This window comes from Centroberyx affinis, unplaced genomic scaffold, assembly GCF_046629955.1.
Source record: "Centroberyx affinis isolate AG114_WGS23_722 - 3 ecotype Tasmania unplaced genomic scaffold, CSIRO-AGI_Caff_v1 ptg003124l_1, whole genome shotgun sequence".
In the NCBI taxonomy this organism is placed as follows: Eukaryota; Metazoa; Chordata; class Actinopteri; order Beryciformes; family Berycidae; genus Centroberyx; species Centroberyx affinis.
In genome coordinates, this window is record NW_027281186.1 from 1 (window position 1) to 21,647 (window position 21,647).

The window sequence follows — 21,647 nt, forward strand, 5'->3', positions numbered from 1 at the left end:
GTGATTATGAATATTGTCCCTTCTTCATTCCCCTGGTTCTCTCTCACCTGTCCTCTACTCCCAGTGACGTTTTTTCTCCAGTCTGTCGAACATCTTTCCACTAAAGTGACCCAAACTGAATTCCCCTCTCTGACCCAGGAGTCCCTGGTGATCGACACGCCCCGAGTGAGGAAACAGACGCGTCACTACAACTCGTTCGAGGACGACGAGCTGATGGAGTTCTCGGAGCTGGACAGCGACTCGGAGGAGCGGCCGTGCCGGACCCGGCGCCTGGGCGAACGCAGCCGGCGGTACCTCCGGGCCGAGTGCTTCCGGGTCGAGAAGAACCTGCTCATCTTCGGGTAAGGACCGCAAGCTGGATGAGAAGTGTTCCCATACAGTCCTGCAGCCACAGTCTCACTGAGCAGCTGCACTGGAGCTCTGGGGGTGTTGGGGTTCCCTTGAGCAAGGCATTGTTTGTTTTTATGAACTAATTGTGAACTAGGTTTTAGGGCTGCAACTAACGATTATTTTCATTGTCGATTAATCTGTCAATTATTTTCTCGATTAATGGATTAGTTGTTTGGTCTATAAAATGTCAGAAAATGGTGAAAAATGTGGATCAGTGTTTCCCAAAGCCCAAGATGACGTCCTCAAATGTCTTGTTTTGTCCACAACCCAAAGATACTCAGTTTACTGTCATAGAGGAGGAAAGAAACCAGAAAAAGAGAATTTTTACCTATTTTTCTTAGAAAAATACTCAAACCGATTGATCGATTATCAAAAAAGTTGGCAATTAATTTAATAGTTAATCGATTAATCGTTGCAGCTCTACTAGGTTTTACAGAGATGGTAATAGCATAATAGATTTGCTTTTCTTTCTTTTTTTTTTAAGATTATTAAGGGCTTTTTTTCCTTTATTAGACCAGGGTTCCTACGCAGGTCTGGAAAGTCTGGAAAAGTATTAAAAATGAATTTGATCATTTCCAGGTCTTGAATAGTTTGGGAATTGTCTGGAAAAAATGTCTGAAAAATGTCTGGAAATGTATGGAAAATGATGCGGTTCAGGTCCGATACACACATAATTCTAGCTTTTATGTTGTTGGAGACCCACTTTGAGTCCACAGTTTTTGTTGATGTGAAGAATAATGTTCAGGGAGAGGGACGCTCTTATTACCCAGCTGCTGTCAGCATGCAGTCAAGAACATAGGGTCTGGGAAAAATATGGAATTTTAAAATGGAAACCGTGTAGGAACCCTGCCAATCGTCTCTCATATTCTGATATTTGTCACTGTGAAGAACAATCTTCATCTATACAGTGATATGACCTAGTTAGCAGGGGCAAGATGTCTATCTGCGTAAATCATATTGAACACCAGACAAAATCTTCAGAACAAATTAAGGTCTTTTTAATTGAAAATGTGTAGGAACCCTGTTAGACAGTTCCAAGTAGAGAGTGACAGGAAAGACTGGGAGAGACAGAGAGGGGGATGACATGCGACAAAGGTCCTGGGCCGGATTTGAACCCAGAGCGTTACATGGTACACGCCCTGAGCCACCAGGACCCCCCAGATTTGCTTTTTTTCAATGGAAAATATTTGACATTCATTCATTTCTAGAAGTAAACAGCCGGCTTCAGAGAAGGAAATAGATTGAAATGCTTTCATTTGCACTAAGTATTGAAAAAAAACTGAATAGTTTGGTATTGAAAATGCGGGTCTTGGTCCCCTTCCAAGCAACCTGCAGTGTGGTTTGAACATAATCCAAACCAACAACGGGACACAACCCCAAAACGCAAGGGTTTATGGGTATGAGGAGACTGATGTTGACATCTGATAGCCAGCAGTTCCTCATGCTTGGAAAGCCTAGCAGAGCAAAATGAAGTGAGGGAAAACCGTAATCCCCGCCGCCAAAATCTCTAATCTGGCAAGATGACAGGTTACTAAAACTCTGTCCAATAAATGAGCTACTTGTGAGTCATGTGACTTTTGTTTCCAGGCCCTGGTTTGCTTGTAATTAGGCAGTGTGAATCTAAACGAACTAAATACAAAAATGCAACAAAGTAAACTTTTCCATTCTGGTTCAGACCAAAGAAAACAAACTCTTGGTGTGATCCATTGTACTTGTTCCTGTGTTTTAGCTGTCCGATACTTAAGAGTAGATGACTGTTTAATGCCCTCCACCCCTCTTTACGCTCCCTTTTCCCTCTCTCTCTCTCTCTCTCCTTTGTTCCTTCTCCTTCATCTTTTTCTCTCCCTCCCTCCCTCTCCTTCCCTCTCTCCTTTTTCCAGTTGGGGTCGGTGGAAGGACATCCTAAACCACGGCCGGTTTAAATGGCACCTGGCAGAGAGAGACATGGAGGTCGTCTGCAGGTAAAGACGGGAAATGTTTTTGTTGTCACATCCCAGGAACTCTGAAACATATTCACTTAAGAATGCTCTGGCATCATTTCACTATTTTCATTTAAAATCTGTAACTCCATTTCTCATGTTTACTACAGTATATGTTTTTTTCTTTTTCTTTTCTTTATTAAATTTAAAGTGTACATGGTGTACAATTGAGTTATGATAATTTTGTTTAGTTTGAACGGAAGTGAAGTGAACACTAGTGAATCAAAGTGAAAAGAAATGTATTTAAGTGATTTAAACTCTTACCCGGAGTGATTTACAGTGAGTGTCACAGTAAAATAAGCTTAATTTCCTTCATCACCAACATAATAAGCAGCCAATCTCGGCTCAAGGTTCGGAGCCACGGTGCCCTGATAATATTCCTGCAAACACTGAATGATCATGTATGAGAGTAGTGTTAGAAAAAAATAAATAAATGTGATAAATATTGATTTATTTGGTGTGTAGGGCTCTGCTGGTGTACTGCCTGAGACACTACAAAGGAGACGACAAGATCAAGAGCTTCATCTGGGATCTCATCACACCCAGCAAGGAAGGCCAGGACCAGGCGCTGCTCAACCACTCCGGTTAGCATTTTACCTTTCATTTACACTGTAATGTTAGCATAGGAGCTAATACCCAACCAACTTTGCATGTCACCATTCACCTGCACTGAAATATTTGCATTGGGGCTAATGTTCATCCTCTCTCTCCTCTGGTTAGCATATTACCCTTCACTTGCACTTAGGGCTGCAACTAACGATTATTTTCATTGTCGATTCATCTGTTGATTATTTTCTCGATTAATCGATTAGTTGTTTGGTCTATAAAATGTCAGAAAATGGTGAAAAATGTGGATCAGTGTTTCCCAAAGCCCAAGATGACGTCCTCAAATGTCTTGTTTTGTCCACAACCCAAAGATATTCAATTTACTGTCATAGAGGAGTAAAGAAACCAGAAAATATTCACATTTAAGAAGCTGGAATCGGAGAATTTTGACTTATTTTTCTTAAAAAAATTACTCAAACCGATTAATCGATTATCAAAATAGTTGGCGATTAATTTAATAGTTGACAACTAATCAATTAATTGTTGAAGCTCTACTTGCACTATAATGTTACCATAGCTAATGCTTGATCGGTAAGGATTGTAGCATTGCCTTTCATTACAATTTTATCTTAGAAGCTCGTACTCTTAAGTAGCATTTCACCATTTACTTCTACTGCAGTGTTAGCATATATACTGTATATTACACATCTATGGTAAGCATTTACATTTGCTACAAAGGATAATTGTCTAGACTCTGTTTTTGTATTCTTCTCTCTCTTACTTGCAAACCGTGACTGTGCACTACCTTCCTCCCTGTATTTACTAGTGTACTTTGTTGGCTTACAAGTAAACTGATATGAATTTGGAAAGGTTTTAAAAAAAAAAAAAACATATAAAACATACATATAAAAGAACAAGCAAAATGCATTGTGTTAAAAGAATCAAATCAATAGTGACACATGCACACACCTTTCTCCATCCTTCTCTGCCTCCATGCCTTTCTCTCACTCCGTTTAGCCTTCTCCTTCTCTCTCCATCCATCTCACCTCTCTCTCTTTGGCCTCCATTCATCGTGCTCTCTCTATCCCTTCCATCTTCTTTGACTCAATCTCTCTCTCTCTCTCTCTCTCTCGCTCGCTCGCTCGCTCGCTCGCTCGCTCACTCACTCACTCACTCACTCACTCAAGTCAGTTCAGTTCAATGAGGTTTTATTAGCATGACCATATACAGTAGAATATTGCCAAAGCACATACCCAAGGGCAATAACAAAAGAGCAAAAAGTAAGAAAAAGAATGATTAGGCCTATTAAGGTTAAAATAATCTCTCTCTCTCTCTCTCTCTCTCTCTCTCTCTCTCTCTCTCTCTCTCTCTCTCTCTCTCTCTCTCTCTCTCTCTCTCTCTCTCTCTCTCTCTCTCTCTCTCTCTCTCTCTCTCTCCTCCTCTCTCCCTCTCTCTCTCCCTCTCTCTCTCTCTCCCAGGTTTATCAGCCCCGGTGCCTCGGGGTCGGAAGGGGAAGAAGCTGAAGAACCAGCTGAATGTTCCTGAGGTGAAGAATGCAGACTGGCTGGTCCACTGTAACCCTGAGGTGGTGCTGCAGGACGAGAGCTACAAGAAACACCTCAAACAGCACTGCAACAAGTCAGTCTAATCATTTAACTAGTTCTAATGACCAGATTAAGTAGTTATCTGTAGTCTACCAGTCTGTAGCTGGCCCACTGTAACCCTGAGGTTTACAGAAACACCTCAAACAGCACTGCAACAAGTCGGTCTACTCATTTAACTGGTTCTGATTAACCAGATTAAGTTATCTGTACTCTACCAGTTTCTAACGATCCACTGTAGACTTCTGACAGCACTGCAAGAGAGGAAGAGTACAGAAACATACAAATCTGAATTTTCCAGGACTCTTGGGGCACGTTTGCTCCAAACATTTTTTGGAGAAGTTTGGTCAAAATTCTGAGCGTTTACTTCTTTAGATTGGTTCCTTTGTCCAGGTGAGAACGATGCCATTCAAACTCAGGTGGCATCAAGTAACGGGACACAGAGACACCTGAAAATGCGAGTCGTCTAACAAGAGAAGTGTGGTGTGGTTTGTTAGGAGACCTGAACCAAGTACAGGAGACGATCCCAAAAACGCTAGTATCTGGCATCTGACAGCCAGCAGTTCCTCATGCTCGGAAAGCCCAGCAGGACAAAATTAACTGAGGGCAAATTGCAGTCTGGACTGATGCTCTTATTCAGCTATTTCTTCATGTGTTCTTAATTGGTATGACCACCAGAGAAGAAGAGACAGACAAGTTCTGAGACTGGAATCAAATTAGTGTAGGATCCCCCTCCGCAACGGCAAAATCTCTACCTTGGTGGGATGTCAGGTCACCGAAAGTCTGTCCAGTAAACAAGCTGCTAGTGAGAGTGTGTGTGTTTTGTTTACAAGCTTTGGTTCACTTGTAATTGGGCAGTGTGAACTTAAATGAACCAAATACAAAAATGCAACGAAGTAAACTTTTCCACCATGGTTCGGTCCAAAGAAAATCAACTGTAGCTGTGATCGCAACCTTAACGGTCCTCCCTCCCTCCCTCTCTCTCTCTCTCTCTCTCTCTCTCTGCCTCTCTCTCTCTCTCTCTCTCTCTCCCCCTCTCTCTCTCCCTCTCTCCCTCTCTCTCTCTGCAGGGTGCTGCTGAGGGTGAGGATGCTGTACTACCTGAAGGTGGAGGTGTTGGGCGAGGCTGCCACCCAGGCTCTAGAGGGGATTCCTGCTAGGTACGGAGAACACACACCATGTTCTAGATGTCATATCTGATAAAGTAGATTTTAATAGATTAATTGAATGGGTGACTGGCTGATCTATTGATTGACTGTGCAGACAGTAAACTGCAGAAGTCTCTACTCTGTGAATGATTTTGTGAATGCTTGTTTCTCTGCTTTCCAGCAAACTGGAAATGTATCAGCTGCATAGAGATTGTAGCAGAATAACAAATTCAATGACAGATTTTTGATTGATTGATTGATTGACTTCTCTTGTGTTGTCAGTAAACTGGAGGTGTCCCGACTAGACATTCACACAGCAGATTCCAGAAAAACACTGAATGATTGACATATTTATTCTTTTTGTGTGTGTGTGTGTGTGTGCGTGTGTGTGTGTGTGTGTGTGTGTGTTTGTGTTGTCAGTAAACTGGAGGTGCCTCTCCCTGACATCGACTACATAGAGATCCCAGCTGGGTGGTGGGATGCGGACGCTGACAAGTCGCTCCTCATAGGAGTTCACAAACACGGTGAGGATAAGTGTGAAGACAAACGTTTGCTCATTTTTAGACAAACACCACTTCTACTGTGTTTCCTGGGGCGTTTTCTTTTTTAAGTTTATTTACCCAGGGAAGGCTGCATGAGCGCAGTCGCTTTATTTATTGCAGCCTATTTATTCACAGTCGCAGTTTAAATATGATTCAACACTTAATAGCTCACCAACTGATTTTAATCCTCAACTGAATTTCAATGACTGAATGGCAGGAGCCCTCGTTTTAGCAGTTTTCAACATTAATGCTTTTTGAATTTTTCTGTTTTTTCCAATTGAAATATGTCAAATAGATTTTGACTCGCGCTGTAGTTGAGCAGCTGAACAATTGTATTCAGGGAACAAATGTAGCATCTGGTATTTGAGTGTGTGTGTGAAACAGCATTTAAACCATTATGGGACACTAAAACACCCCGTTGAATCCCAGACTAATGAAACTTAGATGGGTCGGCTGCTCTTTAAGGCAGAGTGACACGCCACATCTATTCCTTGGTAGGGGAAACCCGGTGTGTGTGTGTGTGTGTGTGTGTGTGTGTGTGTGTGTGTGTGTATTCGCGTGTGTGTTTTTCTGTGTTGTAACACTGTATGTGTTTATTGGTGTGTGTCAGGCTATGAGCGGTACAACGCCATGCGGGCCGACCCAGACCTGTGTTTCCTGGAGCGGGTCGGCATGCCTGACGTTACCGCGCTGTCCGCCGAACAGGGAGGAGGGGAGGGGGGCCCCGACATGACCGACAGGTAACACACACACACACACACACACACACACACATACACACACACTTGGACAGATGCACACTACTACACAATAGAAGCACTTAAATAGGTACAACACATAAACACGTATACATAAACAAACTTAGATGGGCAACACACACACACACAGATACACTTAGCTAGGTGACACACACTCATCAACAGTTTGCATACAGACACACATACATACTGTAGGTAATGCACACACACACACACACACACACACACACACGCACACAGCTGCAAGCCTAAACCCAAACTTAATTTTTTACCATAACCTAACCCTAACCTCTAAAAGCTTTAAGGTTTTTCACAAGCTGTTTTCTGGTAGTTCTACTGTGTTCTACTGTACTCTACTGGGTGAGCTAATCCTGACAAAAGCTGGGGAAAGAGAAAGAGAGGAGAGAGCGAGCGCGGCGTGAGAAATTAATTTTGCGGGTGCCGCCGCTCCGTCGGTAAGGCTGCGGAGCAACATGCATTTGAACAGAAAGCTTTGATCTGTTTCCTGAGGTTTCCCGCTTTGTTCTTCTTTCTTTTCTTCTTTTCTTTTTTTTTTTTTGTAACGCTATCCTGCCTTTAACACAGATGATAAAGGCTGCATGGCACACGCTCTCTTTCTTTCATTCATTCATGCATTTCCCTCATTCAAACACCTAGGGAGACAAATGTGAACACCTAGAGAACCCGGTGAGACGTATGTTATTTTTCTGTGATTTTTATAGCGTTTCTCTTCTCTATTCAGTTTGTAAAATATTAAAATATGTTTTCTGACATGCGTTGTCCTCTGTCAAACACCTAGGTAACCCGGTGTGGCGTTGTATGTTGTGTTTCTGTGTTGTTACAGCTGTTCTCTTCTTCTCTGTTCAGTTTTTAAAATATTCTTTCTGTAGTCCGACATGTGTTTCCCTCAGTCAAACACCTAGGGAACCCAATGCGGCGTCGTATGTTAGATTTCTGTTGTTAAACCTTTTCTTTTCTTCTCTATTCTGTTTTTTTATATACATCTTTCTGTATCCTGACATGCATTATACTTATTCAAACACCTAGGGAACCAAATGTGGCGTTGTATGTTATATTTCTGTCTAGTTACAGCTTTTCTCTTCTCATTTCAGTTTTTTTTAATATTATTTCTGTATTCTGTTGGTCTCAAACTCAGAGGAAACCCAATATGGTCTCATGGACTATGTTTCTTTTTTGTGCACACCCTTTTTTTATATATTTGTCTGTGTCCTGACATGCGTTGCCCTCATTCAACCACCTAGGGAACCCAGTGTGGCGTTGTATGTGTTTCTTTGTTGTTATAGCTTTTCTCTTCCTCTCTAGTTTGTTTTCTTTATATTTAACTGTATCCTGACATGTGTTGCCTTCAGTCAAACACCCGGGGAACCCGGCGTTGCATGCATTGAGACAGAAAGCTTTGATCTGTTTCCTGAGGATAATTGAAGTTGTCATTCGCTTTGTTACCTTGTTAAACCGTAAGCTGTTCCCAGCTGAGCTCAGTGACTGTGAGGCGGGAGGATCTTCCTTAGTCTCGTAATGTTAACTCTGCAGGCTTCCTCATAGGTCAGGAGGAGGATGGGAACATAAAAACAAATAAGGACAGGGGAAACACTCGAAACACAGTAAATGTAGCCGTACAATACATGCACACTATAGGCAAAGTGTTTCAAGTGAATAAACTTTACCTCATTGCTGCCTGAGGATTGTTTTGCCTCTTTTTCTCCACACCCATCACAGGAAAAGTATGGAAAATAAAGTTGATAATTTGATTCAATTTCAGTGCATTTAAAAGTTCTGGAGGTGGACAAGAAGTCTGGAATAGGAAAAAGTTTCAGTCTTGATATACATGTCCTTAAGATCTGAAATTCTTAAAACATCTAAATTTAAGGCCTTGAAAAGTGTTTAAATGAATTAAATACAGTTATTAGTGCTCTTATCTTTTTCACCATGTAATGATTTATTTGCACTGCATGTCCACATGTTTATATTTTCCTAACTTTCATTAGCTGTGTTCAGTCAGAAATAGGCCAGTTTTGCCAACTCTTCATTTTGGTTTTCAAATTTGTCTGAGTTTCAGTTCCAGGTAGCATTAACCAAATCTTAAAAAGCCTTAAACTTGGCTTTGTGAAACTTGCAGATACCCAGTGTGAGGAATAATCTTAAAGTCACACTGCCCAGAGGATCTGATGACAGATCCTCAGACACCATCAGCTTTCAACATTTTTAACCCTTAACAACAAATTCAAAATCCAGTCCAGAAGTTAAGGACTGAAAAAAGAGTTTTGAAGTGGAAAAAGTTTTGGAACCCTGTTAATGATAACTTTTCTCAGATCTGCTCACCTTTGCTTTGTTTTCTAAAAGTGAAGGGTCAGTCCACTCTAAACCGGTATTCACCTTTCAAGTTGACTTATGAACAGTTTTGAAGCTGAAAAGTTGACTCCAGGAGGAACGGAAATAAATGTTCAGCCATAGACGATAGAAACTTCAGTTAAATTTCAATTCTCCCTATCAACAACTCTCCATCCAGCTCTGTGTCCTTGATGAACTCTGAAAAATAAAGCGCACGCAAGCTAAGATGCATATTATGAGTCCACAGCACTAAAAATAAATGATGAAAAACACATTTTTCTCCTTCTGCAAAGAAAGTATTTCCTCGCTGTCATGTTTCAGCTGTATGCCTTCACCAGTTTGTGATAGTGACAGTTGAACAGGACCTTAAATTACATCTGATATCCCCTCTGTCAGAAAGCGGCCCGGTCACAGCCTTTACACTCCCTGTTATGACAGCAGACACACTCCGCGGGAATCAACAACACACCGCTCAAATTTCTAAAAAAAACCCCCCGGGAAATAACAATCCACATTAGGCCTGTGGATTGCAATAAATCAACAAAAAGAGCTACAAAGGTAAAATTCAAGCCCGTCTGTCTGCTAGCTGTAAGTGGGGTCGACACGGCAGCTCAGCTCAGCGCAGGTTTTTATCTTTTCATGTTTCTCCTGTAGCAAAGAGCCTGGGGAACCAGATGTCAGCTGTTCAGTTATGTTTCCTTGTGGTAAACACTTCTTCTTCTTCTCCTTCTTTTCCTCCTTCTCCTCCTCCTTCTTCTTCGTCTTCTTCTGCTTCTGCTTCTGCTTCTACTTCTGCTTCTTCTTCTTCTCCTGCTTCTCCTCCTCCTTCTGCTTCTTCTTCTGCTGCTTCTGCTTCTTATACTGCTTCTCCTGCTTCTCCTCTTCCTCCTCCTGCTTTTCCTTTTTCTCCTCCTCCTCCCCCTCCTTTGTCCTTCCTCCTCCTCCTTCTTCTTCTTCTTCTTCGTCTTCTTCTGCTTCTGTTTCTGCTTCTTCTTCTTCTTCTTCTTCTCCTGCTTCTCCTTCATTCTCCTGCTTCTCCATCTCCTGCTTCACCTTCTGCTTCTCATTCTCCTCCTTCTTATTCTTCTCCTTCTCCTCCTTCTGCTTCTCCTCTTCCTCCTGCTCCTTCTGGTTCTTCTCCTTCTCCTTCTTGTCCTTCTTCTCCTCCTTCATTCTCCTTCACATTCTGCTTCTCCTCATTCTCCTCATGCTTCATCTTCTTCTTCTCCTCCTCCCTCTCCTCCTGCTTCTCCCTCTTCTCCTCTTCTTCCTCCTCCCTCTTCTCCTCCTCCCTCTGCTTCACCTGCTTCTCCTCTTCCTCCTCCTGCTTCTCCTTCTCCTCCTCCTCCCCCTCCTCCGTCCTTCTTCCTGCTCCTACTACTCCTTCTTCTTCTTCTGCTTCTGCTTCTGCTTCTCCTTCTTCTTCTCCTGTTTCTCCTGTTTCTCCTTCATTCTCCTGCTTCTCCATCTTCTCCTTCTTCACCTTCTGCTTCTCATTCTCCTCGTCCCTCTTATTCTTCCCCTTCTCCCTCTGCTTCTCCTCTTCCTCCTCCTTCTGCTTCTTATCCTTCTCCTTCTTGTCCTTCTCCTCCTTCATTCTCCTTCTTCACCTTCTGCTTCTCCTTCTCCTTACTCTCCTCATGCTTCATCTTCTCCTCCTCCTCCCCCTCCTCCTGCTTCTCCCTCTTCTCCTCTTCTTCCTCCTCCCTCTTCTCCTCCTCCCTCTGCTTCTCCTTTTCCTCCTCCTTCTGCTTCTTATCCTTCTCCTTCTTCTCCTCCTCCCCCTCCTTCGTCCTTCCTCCTCCTTCTGCTTCTTCTTCTTCTTCACCTTCTCCTTCATTCTCCTGCTTCTCCATCTCCTTCTTCTTCACCTTCTGCTTCTTATTCTCCTCCTCCTTCTTATTCCTCTCCTTCTCCCTCTGCTTCTCCTTCTCCTCCTTCTGCTTCTCCTCTTCCTCCTCCTCCTTCTGCTTCTTATCCTTCTCCTCCTTGTCCTTTTTCTCCTTCTCCTTCATTCTCCTTCTTCACCTTCTGCTTCTCCTTCTTCACCTCATTCTCCTCATGCTTCGTCTTCTTCTTCTCCTCCTACTTCTCCCTCTTCTCCCTCTTCTTCCTCCTCCCTCTCCTCCTCCTCCTCCTCCTCTGTTTGTTTTTAATGTCTCTGTATCTTGACATTAACTCAGACTGAAGCAGCAGCCCTAGTTTTCTCTCTCTCTCTCTCTCTCTCCTCTCTCCTCCATGCTTCGCCCTCAGCCAAACGCCTGGGGGAAGCGGCGGATGTGGCGTTGCTTTTTGTTGTTGTTGTTGTTGTTGTTGTTGTTGTTGTTGTTGTTGTTGTTGTTTGTCCCTTTAACTCCTGTCTCCCTTTCTCTTCTAATTTCTACCGCATCCTGATATTCAGCCAGATTAACACGACAGCGTAGCGTGTTTTTTTTTCTTTCTTTCATTCATGCGCTGCCATCGGCCAAACGCCTGGGGATGTGCTGTTAAGTTACCGCTCTTTGTTGTTGGTTTAAACTCTTCCGCTTTGTTCTTTTTTTTCTTTTCTTTTCTTTTTTCTTTTTTTTTACGCTACCCAGCCTTTAACACCGATTATAATGGCTGCATGGCGTGCGCTCTCTTTCTTTCTTTCATTCATTCATGCATTTCCCTCATTCAAACACCTAGGGAGACAAATGTGAACACCTAGAGAACCCAGTGAGACATAGGTTGGTTTTTTTTTTGTGATTTTTATAGCTTTTCCCTTTTCTTCTGTTCAGGTTGTAAGATATTTAAAATATGTATTCTGACCCGGTGTGGCGTTGCATGTTGTGTTTCTGTGTTGTTACAGCTGTTCTCTTCTTCTCTGTTCAGTTTTTAAAATATTCTTTCTGTAGTCCGACATGTGTTTCCCTCAGTCAAACACCTAGGGAACCCAATGTGGCGTCGTATGTCAGATTTGTGTTGTTAAACCTTTTCTTTTCTTCTCTATTCTGTTTTTTTAATATATATCTTTCTGTATCCTGACATGCATTATACGTATTCAAACACCTAGGGAACCCAATGCGGCGTCGTATGTCAGATTTCTGTTGTTAAACCTTTTCTTTTCTTCTCTATTCTGTTTCTTTAATATATATTTTTCTTTGTCCTGACATGCATTGCCCTCATTCAAACGCCTAGGGAACCAAATGTGGCGTTGTATGTTATATTTCTGTCTTGTTACAGCTTTTCTCTTCTTCTCTGTTCAGTTTTTTTATATTATTTCTGTTTTCTGTTGGTCTCAAACACAGAGGAAACCCAATATGGTCTCATGGACTATGTTTCTTTTTTGTGCACACTCTTCTTCTTCTCCTTTTTTTATACATTTCCCTGTGTCCTGACATGCGTTGCCCTCATTCAACCACCTAGGGAACCCAGTGTGGCGTTGTATGTGTTTCTTTGTTGTTATAGCTTTTCTCTTCCTCTCTACTCTGTTTTCTTTATATTTAACTGTATCCTGACATGCATTGCCCTCAGTCAGACACCCGGGGAACCCAGCGTTGGTGCTCTCTGTTATGTTTCTGTGTTGTTCAAGCTTTTCTCTTCTTGTCTGTTGCGTCTCCCTGTCAGTGTGTGTAAGAGTGAGGAGGCGAAGGACGACCCAGAAAGCAAACCTGACGGAGGGGAGGATCGAGACGAGAGCAGCAAGGTGAGGGAACGCTCTCCTGAGACTCCACATCGCCGTTTAAAAAAAAAAAAAAAAAAAAAAAAGACGTTTCTCTGTCTTCCTCTGTCTCTCTCTCTTCATCTCTCTCTAAAGAAACCCGAGCTGTTGAATGATATTTTGATGCATTGCAGCCTTCATTTACCTCGGTCGAGTCCCTGGAGATAAAATGTCTAATTTTGTAGGCAGCAAAATTCAAAATTGCCTTGGGGAAGGAGCCTTTTTATTTGCTACAAAGTCGATATACAAACAAAGCGATTGGCCTCCAGGTGCTTTAAAAAATGTTGTGTTGAGTCATTTAATACCCAGAACAACAGATTTAATACCCAGAACATAGATGATGTTATTGAGGAATTTCAGGTGTTGCCTGCTCAGGGCAAATAAATCTCTGGTAGCATTTTATCGTTCATTTTATTCGCTTTTATTTATTTTTGCTTTTTGTCATTTGTCATTGGATAGCACTTTGTAACTCTGTTTTGTAAAGTGCCATACAGCTATATTTTCTATAAGGAATGTAAGGAAACTATGGGCTCATCTGAAAAACCATTGTAGAACTGGCATGGTTTGAGATAAGAGTCATTTGCTCCCTAGCTGTTGTGGCTCATCAGGAAAACAATCTAAAACTTGATTTTAGTTTTTTTAGTTTTTTTTTTTTTTTTTTTTACAATTTCGTTACATTACTTGTTGAAAATAAGTATGACATATTGGATTCCTGTGAATTCTGACTGCTTGGTCAATGTGGTGAACTTCTTTCCTTTTACAAAAACTTTCAACCATATTTGTACCATTTATAGTTTTTGAGATAAAGAGCTTTTTTTTTTTTTAACGCTAGTGAAAATAGGTGAGAATGACAGAAAGGAGTTAAAAAATGTTGTGTTGAGTTCCTGAGTCATTTTAATACCCAGAACAACAGATTTAATACCAGAACAGTTAAATAGATGATGTTATTGAGGAGTTTCAGATGTTGCCTGCCTAGGGCAAATAAATCTCTGGTAGCATTTTAACGTTCATTTTATTAGCTTTTATTTATTTTTGCTTTATGTCATTGGAAAGCACTTTGTAACTGATTTGTAAAGTGCCATACAACTAAAGTTTCTGTAATATACTTCATATACAGTTAACAGTAAATGCATGATTTTAAACATCATAGAAACAAAATGAGTGTCCTATAACTGATCAGGATGTTTCAATTTGCCGGAAACCAAATTCTTATGAGAATGGATGCACATTGCCTGCTTTAAAATGGCTGCAGTCTGAGAGGCAATATATTACTGGGATCCATTCACTTCCATATTGTGTCCATAAATGTGCAGCTTGTACTTTACAACTTGTGAATGTGTAAAAAATTATTGCAAAAATGAACCCAAACACTCACAAATATCTCTTTTCACAAGTCACAAATGTTGTTTGTAGTTTTGTTTGTTTTTTCATTTTTGTGTAAAAAAACAACAACAACAATTTGTTGTTTGTATCATCTGTGCAATAATTCCAAGTGATTTGACCCCATCCAAATGAATGCAAAAGATAATACTAGTTTCATTCCATTATGAGATATCAGCCATTTGGCAAGATTGACACCTATTCGGACAAACTGTCTGTTGGCATGAAAGTAAAAGATATTATGGGTTTATCTTAAAGTTATTAGTCATCTTGAGACTTCAACTTGCAAAATAGTTTTGTTTTTGAGGAGAGCGGATAGTGTCTTTGAAATATTCACTGATTTCTGGAAGTAAAATCTTTATAATATGGAAATGCCAAGATATGGAATGAAAATCCTCAGTTTGTGTTGCTGACTTGTGATGTGTGTGTCTTTTCTTAACCTTGTGTGTGTCTGTGCTTCACAGGGAGAAGAGACTTGCTCCAGCACCGACACCTCGGACAAACCGGACAGTACAGGTCCAGGTGAGACACGTGAGGCCATTTCTCAGTCACAGAAACACCAAGACGATACTTGCCATGCTTGTGGAGAACGTTCTTCCCAAGTCGTCTTGGAGAGAACAAACTTCTCAAGAACGCAAGCACAGATCGCAGAAATGTACATTACATTACAATATGAGATGGGCTGTGATCATGTGACGTCACACGGATCAGTTAAGACACACAGCTGTTTGTTTTCCCAGCTGTTTCCACTGGCTCTGTGCTGTAGACTTAGGGCTTTTTCTCACACCTGCGCTTTTAGTCCGGTTAAATCGGACTGTGGTTCGTTTTCCCCCTTGGTGCGATTCGTTTGGACAGGTGTGAACACTGTAATCGCACTCGGGTGCGGACCAAAACAACCGCACCAAGACCCTTTAGAGGAGGTGGTCTCGGTCCGGTCCCAAACTAAGTCTGGAGCGGTTCGTTTGTGGTGGGAACGTGATCCGACCTCGATCCGACCCAACTACCAGGTGTACTCAATTTACATAGCAGTATAGCAGGTATAGCAGGTATAGCAGGTTTGGCCAGTATAGCATTTTCAAGACGTTTCCTCGAAGTGCATTCTGCATTCTGCTGGTACAGTGTTGCCTGGTATATTTCCCAAATAATTACAACAGTTATGAGCAAATGCCAACTCTGCCGTTGCTCCATGTTGCATAGCAATGTGCACTAGTCCAGAACACAGGACCTTCTTCCTGTATTTACTTTGCTTGCTCCCGCCCCAGACACATCTGACCAATAAGCGGAGTGAACGTTCTCACCTGGTTTGTAGTGATGCATTTTGGTTCGCTTGGATTTTTCTCAGTGTGAAAAGAAACCGAACCAAGGGGGAAAACGCTCCAAGTTTACAAACTCATCAACTGATTCAGACCAGAGCAAACGAACTTTAGGTGTGAAAACGCCCTTAATAGCGCTGTTTGGACGCGATGTGTCGTAATGAATCTTAGGCCTTTCCCTTCGTTCTCGTCGGCCAAGTCACCATCCAGTGCTTCCTGAGAATCATATTGTGATGATGATTGTGATTTTTGGGATATCGTGACGCACATTTCTGCTGTCTGAACTGATGATAACAAGCAAAAATAACAAGGAAAGCTTGACAAAATGTGGTATGAAACATTATACAAGACAGGTTTTGTTTGACATCACACCTAACCTGACCATTCTGTTCAATGGAACGAAGATTAATTTGATGATTTAACGTGTGATTTTGTAATATATAAGCCATATTGTGATATATATAGATATTGTGATATTGATTTCGACCATATCGCCCAGCCTTAGTCGCCTCTCTTTGCCTTATTCCTTGTATATCTGTGGCTTCTTCCTCGGAGTGATGGCTGCACAATGTGTGTCAACATTTCCAAGTCGCAAAGAATCAGTAGTATATTTGCACATACAAGGAATTTAGCTTAGTGGCTGCTTCTGTACTTGTTAAAGACATAATAAAAATAATAAAACACAATATAAAGCAATAAAAACAATATATAAAAAGAGAAACAGTATATACATATATATACATAAAATAAATAGAATATAAACAACCCAAAAAACAAATAGAGGCAGTAGGAGAAAGATGAGATCAGACACAAAAATGTATTATTGCACTGTAAGTAATTGCACTGTTTGAGGCATTCAAAACTATCATTTGTACGGGTGATTTTCATTTTTCGGCTCTCCTACACTACAATATGACATGAAGGCGTCTCCCAGGTCACACTCTCCTGTCCAGTCAGACCCAGAGGCGTTTCCCTTCACCGTTTCCCATCTTCAGCCCACTCCCCCCCCCCCCTTCACTCCGAAGTCTTCATTATCCTCCTCACACTACTGAGGGTATGTGAGTGATCAAATGTGTGAAATTAGTTTTGATAGTTTTAATGGCGCTCACTGTCTCAGTGGATAAATTTAATGGCCATCTAATTGTTGAATAGCACACTGGAGGAGGAGATGGAGAGACATTGGCACCCTTTAACCCATCGCTTTGGTGCTAATGGGGGAATTTTACATAGAGAAAAGTGTAAAAACGGTCTTATCTTGTCTTATTTTCACCCTTTTTTTTGTGGAATTCTAAACATGCAGGATGAGGACAATGCATTTACAAGTGTTGGACAAATTTAACTTTTTAATCTCAACACCCAGTGGCATGGATGAGCGCTCGGTTCATGATGTATTGCTTTGATTGATTCGGCGGTGGTAATTTCCAATTCATGAGTGTTGAAGGCTTTGTGTTGATCACTTTGGCTTTCATCTTACCGCGATGATCCATTCAGATACAAGCAGGATTAAATGAGCGTTTTATTGAATATATGTCTGAGTTTAGTGCTTTCAATGGAGCTAAACCTCTTATGAACACATTCCAAATGGTTGGGCAAGTTGTGTGTGTGTGTGTGTGTGTGTGTGTGTGTGTGTGTGTGTGTGTGTGCATATATGCAGCCAAAACACTTCTCACTGAATAAATTGTACTGCTTTTGTTTATACTTTTAGCATGTATTTCTTTTTTCTTGTGCATTTGAACTTCCTTAATCCAGACCTCTTGGAAATGGAGGTTGTTGAGGATATAATGGTCGTCGTTAGGAAGAATTAAATATCCGGCAACATACACTACCAGTCAAAAGTTTGGACACACACATTTTTCTACTATTTTTACTATTTTCCACATTTTAGAATAATAGTAAAGACCTCAAAACTATGAAATAACACAAATGGAATTATGCAGCGACCAAAAAAGTGTTAAACAAATCAAAACTGTCTTATATTTCAGATTCTTTAAAGTAGCTGCGCCTTTACCTTGATAGAAAGGCAAAAAGGCTTTGGAAAGAAATTCACACATAGGATCAACTTCACTATTTATATTTGTCTAAGAAACTAATTTCAAGCATTTAAGCAGAAGCCTTTAGATCAAAATGGCTTTAAGAGAATGAAACACAAAGAACATTCAATCAGGTGACTGGTAGTGTGACAAGCAGCCAATAGTAAGGAATATAAGGCTCAAAACCAAACGTCCCTGACAATAAATATAACCAATATTCCTCTGTCTCTACAAAGCTCATTTATAATACAGAAAACGTCTCTCCTCTCCTCCCAGACTCCCAGATGTCAGGTGAACTGTGCGCCCAGGACGGAACGCTGGTCACCACGACGACGACGATGACGACGGCGCCGACAGGAACGGGAAGCGGCGTGGCGTCTCTCCACGTGGTCCAGGGCCGGCCCCTCTGGCCCACCGGCCCCGCCCTAACGGCCCGCCTGCGCCGCCTCATCACCGCCTACCAGCGCTTCACGCTGCGCCGCGAGCCGCTGCTGAGGCACGACTTCCTGCTTCACGACGGCCTGGTCGGCATGGGGATGGGAGGAGGCGGGGCCGCTCACAGCCACCACAGCGGCGGGCCGTTGGCATGGCAACTGGGGGAAGAGCTGAGGCGGTGTTCCGTGGTTGCCACGGAGCCTGACCCTCTATTTCTGGAGTGGCAGAGAAGGTGACGATGTTGGAAATCATTTGAATTTCTGAGTGTGATGGAAATTCATGCAGGTGTTTTTGCGAAATACCAAATTTCTGCTTACAAATAAGTGACTTCACTACACATCAAGATGAATTGCTCCAGTCAATAGTGATCAGCTCTGTTTTTCATGTTTGATGCCGACTTTACAACATCAGGGCCAATCCATATACATAATAGATAATACATTTTATTTGTAAAGCTTCCAAGACGCTTAAATTGAAGGAGTGGGAACAAAAGTTAACAAAACAGTGTAATTTATTGCTGATTTAAGAGATAATCCAAATAAAAGTCAACCAATCAACTGAATCATCATATTCCATCCTCCCTCTCCCTTCCCCTAAAGCGTTACACTGACTTTTTCACAAATAAGCTCTTAGGTCGACTTACTGTTGTGTAACAAGCAGACTGATAGCAGTTTCACTTAAGCTTTAGAGATGCTGCTGCTCTCACCATCTGCTAAACATATTCAGAGTGCTGGAGAGTTATCACCCACCTTAACGAACCAGACAGTCGAGCTGAAAGGTCTGCCGATCTCCAAGTTGATCAAAGAGCTAATTTGCCAAAAAGTCAGTTCTGAAGGCAGTGGTTCTCACACCTTTCAGCTCACAGCCCTCTTGTCAAATTAAGCGATACCCACTTGCGACCCCTTTGTTGCAGACAAAAATACACAGAATGGTGAAGTCAGGCATCAAATGATTATTTTTATTTTCTCTTTTAGGGCTTTTACTTGATTAACTGTTGGAAGAAGCCTAGCGGCTGCAAATATTCCTTATTTCACAAGAAAAAGGTTCAATAAACTTATATCAGAAATATACAGTACTGTGCAAAAGTCTTAGGCACCCAAGAGTTTTTATTTAAATTGTGTCGTAGATGTTTATTCATTTTCATTCAGTAGACTGCTCTTTATAGTACATTTTTTGATATTTAGAAAGTATTTAGTATTTAATTATTTTAGAAAGCATCCTCACTTTCCTTTTTTTCTTTTACACGTGCCTAAGACTTTTGCACAGTACTGTATTTTGTACATTTCCAAAAATCAACTCACAACCTCAAGAACCCCAAGTTTAGAGTTTGAGTTTTGACTTTTACAGTCCTAGAAATCCTAGAATTTCAACCATAATATGTATTTGTGTGTCTGTGTTTGAGTCTGTAAAACAGTCTCTACATTTTTTTTTAATGTTTTCTTTTACTTGTTCTTCTCCATATTTATCGCATAGTTCCTGTATTTTTGACACTTTCTGTCTACATGCTGTGTCGTCCCCCCTCATGTTCATATTTAAGGTGGACTCGCCGGGAGCAGGCGGACTTCTACCGCACGGTGTCGTCGTACGGAGTGGTGTACGACCCGGAGAGGAAGGCCTTCGACTGGTCCCAGTTCAGAGCGCTGGCCCGGCTGGAGAGGAAGACGGACCAGAGTCTGGAGAGATACTTCAGCTCCTTCGTCAACATGTGCAGGACGGCCTGCAGGCTGCCTCCCAGGAAGGACGAAGGTATTATACATGGTCGCACACATGCAGATACGCTGTACATAATTAGGTACACATTCTGGTCTCCCTTGCTGATTTAGTTTACTTTGATATTTGGTCAATTACTCAGGGTTTTCCTACTGTGCTTTATAGCCAAAGAGCACCCAACTCTGACTGTAAAACCCTACAAAACTCCATTATTTATGAGTTTATCTTCATTGAGACCAAAGCCATGATGAACACAGGGTCCAATCGTGACATCTGCTGACCAGAAGCAACACTGCAACCAATGAGGAGTAGATTTTTGTTGGAGTATCAAAGTTAATTGTTAAACACATATCAGTGTACCTTGTCTGAAACATTGGTATTCAGCACCCCTGTATTTACTAGTGTACTTTGTTGGCTTACAAGTAAACTGATATGAATTTAGAAAGGTTAAAAAACAACATAAAACATGCATATAAAAGACCAAGCAAAATGCAGTGCGTTAAAAGAATCAAATCAATAGTGACACATGCACACACCTTTCTCTCTCTTCTTCCCTCCCTTTATCTTTCTGTCTCCATCCTTCTCTGCCTCCATGCCTTTCTCTCACTCCGTCTATCCTTCTCTGTCTCTCTCCATCCATCTCGCCTCCCTCCCTCTGGCCTCCATTCATCTCTCTCTCTCTCTCTCTCTCTCTCTCTCTCTCTCTCTCTCTCTCTCTCTCTTTTTCTCTCCATCTCTCTCTCTCCTCTGCCAGGGTTGGTAGACCCCGCTGTGTTTGTGGAGCCTCTGACGGAGGAGAGAGCAGCCAGGACTCTGTACCGCATCGAGCTGCTCCGCAAGATCAGAGAACAGGTTTGATGAAACCAAATCCCACCATGAACACTGGTTCACACCGCCACAGTGCAAATCCTTCTTTCTCCTCTTCTACTAAAACTAAGAAAAGTGACTTCAAACTTTATCTCCTGTCCCAACAAAACTACTGTTTGCATTGAGTTAGGCTACACAGGTACTGCTGTAATACTGCTAAAAGTAAAAAAAAAAAAGAAAAGTAAAACTTAAATTATGTAACACTTTTTAAAACACACAGTTACGAAGTGCTTCACAGAGACAGAAAAGAAACATTAAAAATAAATACAGATAAGAATACAAACAAAATGACAAACTGTCCAGTGATTTTAACTTGTTTCCAGAGCTATCAAGCTTATGTCATGATATTTTTAGTCAAATTATCTCACTGCACTGGCAGATCATCTTGCTGGTTTCAATAAATTCCACTTGATGCATGCCAAAAAAAAAGACCTGTTTTCAAGAAATCATCATAAAACAATGAAGAAAATCCTGAAACAAGAAACTTTCTCCAAGACACTTTCACTTTTACCAAGTGAATGTCCTGAAAAAAGTTACATTATCCTGGAAAAGTAAAGTCAATAAAATTTCTCGAAACCGGAAAAATTTGATGATAAAAAAGATGATTTAACTAAACAAAATCCTAAAATAAGCTTGATAAGTCTGGATACAAGATGCAATTGAACAAGTACATGCAGAGTATAACAGCACAGCCTAACTATTGTAGACAGCAGGGCAGAAGCAGGATGGAGGATTTCTACCATGACTACTACTGTTTTCCTAACAGTTTTCCTCTTCTGTACACCTTGTTAGTGATGTGTCGGTCGCGAACGTGTCGGCTTTTTTTGTAAATGAATACAAGACAGAATAACAGGACGATCTTTTTGCCAAACTGCTCGGCCACGCGCACGCCATGCACTGACTGAATGTTGTGTTGA

At 41.5% G+C, this 21,647-nt stretch overlaps 1 protein-coding gene across 1 annotated transcript in view; it reads left to right on the forward strand.

Moving 5' to 3' along the window:
• Window positions 1–138: 138 nt before the first annotated feature.
• Window positions 139–21,647, forward strand: part of LOC139659493 (chromodomain-helicase-DNA-binding protein 6-like) — a gene marked incomplete at its 5' end in the record, with an annotated part of 42,489 nt that continues 20,980 nt past the window's right edge. Inside the window, 12 exons of the mRNA XM_071537786.1 lie at window positions 139–341; window positions 2,271–2,351; window positions 2,835–2,953; window positions 4,394–4,553; window positions 5,587–5,676; window positions 6,085–6,188; window positions 6,817–6,946; window positions 12,902–12,980; window positions 14,840–14,897; window positions 17,995–18,385; window positions 19,691–19,899; window positions 20,618–20,715. Coding sequence (XP_071393887.1) covers window positions 139–341; window positions 2,271–2,351; window positions 2,835–2,953; window positions 4,394–4,553; window positions 5,587–5,676; window positions 6,085–6,188; window positions 6,817–6,946; window positions 12,902–12,980; window positions 14,840–14,897; window positions 17,995–18,385; window positions 19,691–19,899; window positions 20,618–20,715 — 1,722 coding nt within the window. The remainder of the gene's footprint in view (window positions 342–2,270; window positions 2,352–2,834; window positions 2,954–4,393; window positions 4,554–5,586; window positions 5,677–6,084; window positions 6,189–6,816; window positions 6,947–12,901; window positions 12,981–14,839; window positions 14,898–17,994; window positions 18,386–19,690; window positions 19,900–20,617; window positions 20,716–21,647) is intronic.